This window comes from Sinocyclocheilus rhinocerous, unplaced genomic scaffold (assembly GCF_001515625.1).
Source record: "Sinocyclocheilus rhinocerous isolate Xijiao unplaced genomic scaffold, SAMN03320098_v1.1 scaffold37, whole genome shotgun sequence".
NCBI classification, from domain to species: Eukaryota; Metazoa; Chordata; class Actinopteri; order Cypriniformes; family Cyprinidae; genus Sinocyclocheilus; species Sinocyclocheilus rhinocerous.
Genome location: NW_015663585.1, coordinates 32,810 through 40,122, shown reverse-complemented (window position 1 = coordinate 40,122; position 7,313 = coordinate 32,810). Strand labels below are relative to the sequence as shown.

The window sequence follows — 7,313 nt, the reverse complement described above, 5'->3', positions numbered from 1 at the left end:
GTAAATGTCCACAAAAACATGGTGTTACCATAGTAAATGTCCACAAAACATGGTGTTACTTTAGTAAATATCCAAAAAACATGGTGTTACCATTGTAAATGTCCATAAAAACATGGTGTTGCCATAGTAAATGTGCACAAAACATGGCATTACCATAGTAAATATTTAAAAAACGTGGTGTTGCCATTGTGAATATCCAGAAAACATGGCATTACCATAGTAAATGTCCAAAGACCATTGTTTCCTTAGTAAATGTCCATAAATATGATGTTATCATAGTAATTGTGCACAAAACATGGTGTTACCATAGTAAATGTTCATAAAACATGGTGTTACCATGGTAAATGTGCACAAAAGCCATGGTATTAACATAGTAATTGTGCACAACATGGTGTTACCATAGTAAATGCCTAGAACACATGGCGTTGCCGTTGTGAATATGGAGAAAACATGGTGTTACCATAGTAAAAGTCCAGAAAGCATGGTGTTGCTATCGTAAATGTGCAAAAAACATGGTTTTACCATTGTAAATGTCAGAAAGCATGTAAAACTGTCTGTAAACGCTGTCGTTTTGTTCCCACAGACAGCGGCATATTCTGCGTTCCTCTCACTACGTTGCTGGAAAATGACCAGAAGAAATACCCCGGTTCCAGAGTTCCTCTGGTTTTTAAGAAGGTACGTTCATCTTTCCTTCTTTGGTTGTTAGAAACGAGGCTGGAATGTTGTGATCGAGAGAGATTGCGAGCGCTGACTTTTCTGGAAAGTTCCCAGTCAGCACTTCTCAGGGCTCAGATACTCGTCCCTCCCGCATCCTTGGACGGAGCCGCGGCGCGCTGTCTCACATTATCCTGACCCGACGGCCCACGCTCATCTCCGTTACAGAGGATTTCCAAAAAAACAAAGGCGGTGGCCAGAAGTGCTCTGGTTTGTTTTACGTGCCTGGATTGACCTCAATGCCTCTGTTTTTAAGTGGAATGATGGAGGCCATTTATTGTTTCACTGGAGAGAGATTTACTGAGGAAACACTTAGAAACACAGAGACGGAGGATTAAAATAGATGCTTTAAAAAACCTTCAGCAGTGAATCCGCTCACCCTGAGATTCTTCCAGCATTGCAACACCGTCAGTATTTGTGTTGGGTAACTCGAGAGCTGATGGGAAGATACGGAGACCCCCGGCTGGTAGAAAACCCCCACACACAGCTGCGTGTGTGACAGCTGATGAGTCTGACGCTCTTATCAATGACTGATAAAGACTCTGGAATCTCAATCATCTCTGTCAGAAAACAACAGCACACAGACGGCGTTCTGCTGCTGTTTACATGCCACTCCAAGCTACTTCAAAACAATTCTGTGGAATTACCATGGTATATGTTCGAAAAACACGTTTTTTTGCATAGGAAATGTACAGAAAACACGGTGTTACTGTAGTAAATGTCCAGAAAACATGTTACTGTAGTAAATTTCTGGAAAACATGGTGTTACCACAGTAAATTTCCAGACAACATAATCTTGTCAGTGTGAATATCCAGAAAACATGGTGTTACCATAGTAAATATCCCAAAAATATGGTGTTACCATAGTAGATGTCTGGAAAACATTGTGTTACCATAGTAAATGTCCAGAAAACATGGTGTTACCGTGGTAAATGTCCGGAAAACATGGTGTTGGAGTACTAAATGTTTCATAAAGCATGGTGTTTGCCATAGTAAATGTCCAGAAAACATAGTTATACCATAGTAAATGTCCAGAAACCATAGTGTTACCATAGAAAGTGTCCAGAAAACATGGTGTTGCCATAGTGTCCAGAAAACATGGTGTTGCCATAGAAAACATCCAGAAAGCATGGTGTTGCCATAGAAAGTGTCCAGAAAACATGGTGTTACCATAGAAAGTGTCCAGAAAACATGGTGTTGCCATAGAAAACATCCAGAAAACATGGTGTTACCATAGAAAGAGTCCAGAAAACACGGTGTTACCATAGTAAATGTCCAGAAAACATGGTTAGAAAGTGTCCAGAAAACATGGTGTTGCCATAGAAAATATCCAGAAAACATGGTGTTACCATAGAAAGAGTCCAGAAAACACGGTGTTACCATAGTAAATGTCCAGAAAACATGGTTAGAAAGTGTCCAGAAAACATGGTGTTGCCATAGAAAATGTCCAGAAAACACGGTGTTACCATAGTAAATGTCCAGAAAACATGGTTAGAAAGTGTCCAGAAAACATGGTGTTACCATAGAAAGTGTCCAGAAAACATGGTGTTACCATAGAAAGAGTCCAGAAAACAAGGTGTTACCATAGTAAATGTCCAGAAAGCTATGCTAATATCCAGCATGTATGTTTGTGTATCTCATGTGTTGCTGATGTTGTTTGTGTTCCTGCTTTCAGTTGTTGTCTAAACTGGAGCAGACGGGCTTACAGACGGAGGGGATTCTCAGGGTTCCGGGATCAGCGTCCAGAGTGAAGGTAAATGATCCATCATCACTCCAGAAGTACAGCATCATTCACACAGCAGACATCAGCTTCATTCTCTGCAGCGTGATGAACACGGCCTGCTCCAGGATTTGTGCTGTTGCCGTGTTTTGCCTCATGTGGCTCAGTGACACATCTGTAAAGCATCTGACCTGGATTTCTCCCACTGATTCCAGCTTTAATTCCACAGTCCTCAGCGTTACTCAGGATGAGAGAAATTAAGTTAGAAAGTCAAATCACACTCGTATTGTGCAAGACATGCGGCCGCTTTAAGAGAGTTAACGTGATGTCGAGAGCGTCCGAATATGCTACATTTGCTCCAGATACACGTCTGAATTAGGGATGTGCAATATGACGATTTTTGATCGTGGACGATAAAAATGTCTCCACGATCTGCTTTTGAAGAAATAATAAAATAATTAAAAGACTTCTGGATCGCATTTTAGCACTGCATCGACACTCTTTGCTATTTCCATGGTCTGGGTGGAAAACCGGGACTGACACTCACCCAAAATAGTATCTAAAACAGGAAAGTACAGCTTTTGGGCCCGTTTATCTTGCATGCTTTGTGTGATATCTGTTTTATATTCTCTTTGTCCAAGGGAACTTGTGACAACACAGGAATCCAACGTAGCAATTCTTTTCACTGCTCGCTTACGTGTGTGATCGCATTCATCTTCAGACTGGAATGTCAAGTGAATTACAGAATGCTTCGATTTCGATCCATAATTCTTCCCACTTTTCAGTGGTCCTCATACTCTCAAGGCCCTTTATTGTAGATTCCATGACACTTGAAGCCTGAGATAGTGTTGTGTCTTTCTTTTGTAGTGCCTTGTGCGCAACATGGATCATACTAAAAACATGGTAAAACACCACAAGACACACACAGAATGTGACCTTCTTGAGATGGCTTAATAGACCAGATGCCTCAAACCTACGATACGTTGGAAAGAGTGGAGAGCAGGGCTCTTATTGAGCTATTTTTCCAACGACATGCCCATCTCGTGTCGCCAATTGCTGTCAGTTCCGCTTTAACTCCAAGCTTCTTTTGGTGCTGCTGGTGTGCATGGTGAGTGCCTGGTTGTGAGAAAAATGCATACAGACTCTCGAGGATTTGCCTGGCATACCAGTCGCACAGTTCCAAAAAGTTCCCACGATTTGCAGAAGCGTCTCTCTCGTCGTGCCCTCTCAGTGCAAGTCCTTGTTTTCCTAAATAGAGCAATATGTCAACAATGGATGGTGCATATTCCCTATTGCCCTGCACTGTGGTCCTGTGAGATTCACTTAACTGTGCAGCGACTGAACCAGTAGCTTTGGTTCGCTCAAAGCAGTGCCATTGCTCTGTACAGTGATGATGTGGCGCTCCGTCTGCGTGTTTCTGTAACTTTGCTAAAATATTCTAAAAACTGCATTAATGAGTTTTCTCTGCGCGTGCCGTGCAAACACGTTTTTCCACAGCTGCTGATCTAGAGACAGCCACGCTCAACATGTTAAATTACTGTGGAAAAGACTGATCCTGGACCAGCAGTTATGAGCAGCTTTTCTCTCGATAAGCGAGATGGTCCTCACTGCAGAACACAAGATCCAGATCCAAACAGCGCCTGATTACTGGACTAAGTTATCTTTTGCGCTAATACTGTCAAAACACACAAGGTTTACATATAGACTCAGTTGGTTATGTCTAAAGTGAAAGTAAATAGTTGAGAGAGAAACAGATGCATGTCTGTGTATTATTAGATTCGTGCAGCTCTTAAAGGGACAGTACTAAACATGCTGCTGACTGTCATTAAAGGGATAGTTCACCCTACAATTAAATTTCTGTCATTATTTACTCACTCACATGTTGTCCCAAACCTGTATTAATTTCTTTCTTGTGCTGAACACAAGAAGATATTTTGAAGAATGTGGGTAACCAAACATTTGCTGATCCACACTTGACTTTGATATTTAGGAAAAAATACTATAGAAGTCTCTGGGGACCAGCAGCTGTTTGGTTTTCCACGTTCTTCAAAATAGCGTTTATGTTCAGCACAAGAAACTCATTCAGGTTTAAAACAACTTTTGAGTGAGTAAATGATGGTATGAAAATAAAACACTATTTTTATTTTTGGGCGAATTATTCCTTTAATGTTAATAAAACAACACTAAGAGAAAAATCACTCCCTAGTGACTGAAAAACTTTAATACAGTTGCTTTAATAGGAATCAATCTATATAGTGTTTTATTTTTATATTTGTTGATTGAGTTTCTTGAATGCTGCTGCTAAATACACCTACTGTACCTGAAAATAAAGCACTGTTTGTTTTATTTGTATATTATGTGTAGTTGTAATGTGTATCTTTGTTCTCATTTTTTAATAACAAAGATAAAATAATGACAAAGATTTTTATCTTCACCCACTTTGGCCTAAATATCCGCCATTCTTTTTTTATATTTTGTTACCTTGAAAGGCTTCGTCTTTATAATAGGGAAATTAGTTTGGCTGTTATGCTCAATTTGCGAAATGGAAATACCAACATGACAAAGAATCGTGATAAAATTGTGACATTTAAAAAAAAGAAAAAGTGATATTCTATGCCATATCATAGCTAGTCTGAATGTTGATGTCTGATCCTGGAATGCTGTTGTATAATATTAAAAAAAAAAGTCATGCAAGCACCATGGTACTTTATTGTTATTGAGGAGATCTTTTGTTTGTTGTTTTGTAGGGCTGGGCAATATGGCAAAAAATTTAAATCTTGATTTTTTTTTTTAGAATGTTTGATCGATTCTCAAATTATAATTTTTTTATAACCATTTTTAGCTAGTCAACTTTAAAATGTAACTACAACATGATTTAAGTAACTTGTTCTTTATTAACCCCCTAGTTAAAGAAAATTATATTCCAAATGCAGCACACATGAAGTTGTGAACATGATGTAAATGTTAAACAAATCACTTGTTAAATATCTTAACAGAAAAGATGCATGAACTACAACTACATCTTGTACAAACTTCATCACCATGATGCAAACATGAAATATCAGACATACAGTAGTAGCTCTTCACAGGCTTTTCCATAGTTTTTCTCTGTTTGACTGTTGCGCTCGCGTCTCTTGCAGCATCTCATGCATGAAACGGCTCTCTAAAAACACTGTGTTCATGTTAAAAGAAATTCACTCCCATCTTCTTGCATGTGTTTCCTATTCCACTTTCCGTGTTTGTCGTCCTCAGTATCTGCGTCAGGAGCTGGAGCTGAAGTTCTACGAGGATCGTTTCGACTGGGATCAGGTGCGTCAGAACGACGCGGCGGGTTTATTGAAGATGTTCATCCGCGAGCTGCCGTATCCTCTGCTGACCCAACAGCACCTGCCGGCGTTCACGGCCGCTCAGAGTGAGTCTGAACATGCATATCCACATCTCTCCACTAGCCGGGTTTCCATACAAAGTAGCGAATTTCAAGGAATATATCATCCAAAAATTTAAATTCTGTCATTAATTACTCATCCTCATGTAGTTCCAAACGCTAGGTGATACGAAGCTACGAGGAATTTTTTTTGTGCGCAAAGAAAACAATAATAACAATTTATTCAGTAAAGAATAAAGAGTGTACCCTAGAACGTGTTGTTTACGTTTATTAGACAGCGCTGATTACATTCTCGGGTAGTCTCCAAAACGGTGGAAGACGGTAACTCGGGGAGAAGAACTGCTGAATAAATTGTTATTATTGTTTTCTTTGCGCACAAAAAAAATTCCTCGTAGCTTCGTAAAATGACGGTCGAACCACGGATGTCACGTGGACTATTTTAACGATGCTACGTTTCTGTGCGTTGATCGTGGTAATATCGTTACTGTCTGTGGAGCGTCAGAAAGCTCTCGGATTTTATCAGAAATATCTCAATTTGTGTTTCGAAGATGAACGAAGGTCTTACGGGTTTGGAACGACATGAGGGTGAGTAATTAATGAAAGAATTTTCATTTTTGGGTGAACTATTCCTTTAACTTGTGCACAAAATTGAAATATCGCATAAAGCATTTGCGAATAAGCACTGTTTCCTTCCAACGAGTTTAAAGAGAACAAAATCGTCACTTCCAGGTAAACTGGCACTATATATCACTAAGAAAACTAGGAGAAGCCACTGAATATAATAATTTTCATATATAATAAATGACTTGCGCTTCAGAGCGAGCAGACGTAACACAATAAATGCGGTCAATGCTTTCGGAGGACGATGCTGCTGTTTGGGAACGCAGTCGTGTGAGACAATTATACAGAAATACTTTGACGACAGACTTAACTCGGGCATTTCAGAACAACCATAACATTTCAGATGCTGTGCAACAAAGTCGGTCTGTCCCATAGCGCAAACTCACATGACTTTTTTGAAGCGCATGGAGGAATTTACTGGGCAAATGCGTTTCCATCTCACATTATTCGCATTAACCCTTTCTCGCACAAGTCAAAAACCACCTCAAGTGAGCGTAAAAACTTTTTTGCAAATTAAAGGCACAATATGTAAGATTTTTTTATTAAAATATCCAAAAACCACTAGAACAGTGTTATATATTTTGCTGACTTGTGTACTTACATTATCCCAAATGTTTCAAAGAATGTTTAAATCCAGAGAAATAAGCAATTTTAACTAGTGACACGGAGCGTGTCTATAGTGTCATAGTGTCGCCTGCTAATGACGTCATAACCCCTCGATTTCCGGTTTTGTAGAAAACATGGAAACACCAAAGAAGCTTTACTATATGGTGTGTGTTTTAATAGACCGGTGACGACCGCACAGAGTAGCATTATAACAGAACTTTCAAATGTATCTAGTATGATAAAACAGCGCTGCTTTACCCCACATAC

General features: G+C 39.5%; 1 protein-coding gene across 1 annotated transcript in view; it reads left to right on the top strand.

The window, feature by feature from the left end:
- Positions 1 to 7,313, top strand: part of LOC107728987 (rho GTPase-activating protein 28-like) — a 39,326-nt gene that overhangs the window by 23,098 nt on the left and 8,915 nt on the right. Inside the window, exons 8-9 of the mRNA XM_016539332.1 lie at positions 2,390 to 2,467; positions 5,687 to 5,846. Of these exons, the coding sequence (XP_016394818.1) occupies positions 2,390 to 2,467; positions 5,687 to 5,846 (238 nt within the window). The remainder of the gene's footprint in view (positions 1 to 2,389; positions 2,468 to 5,686; positions 5,847 to 7,313) is intronic.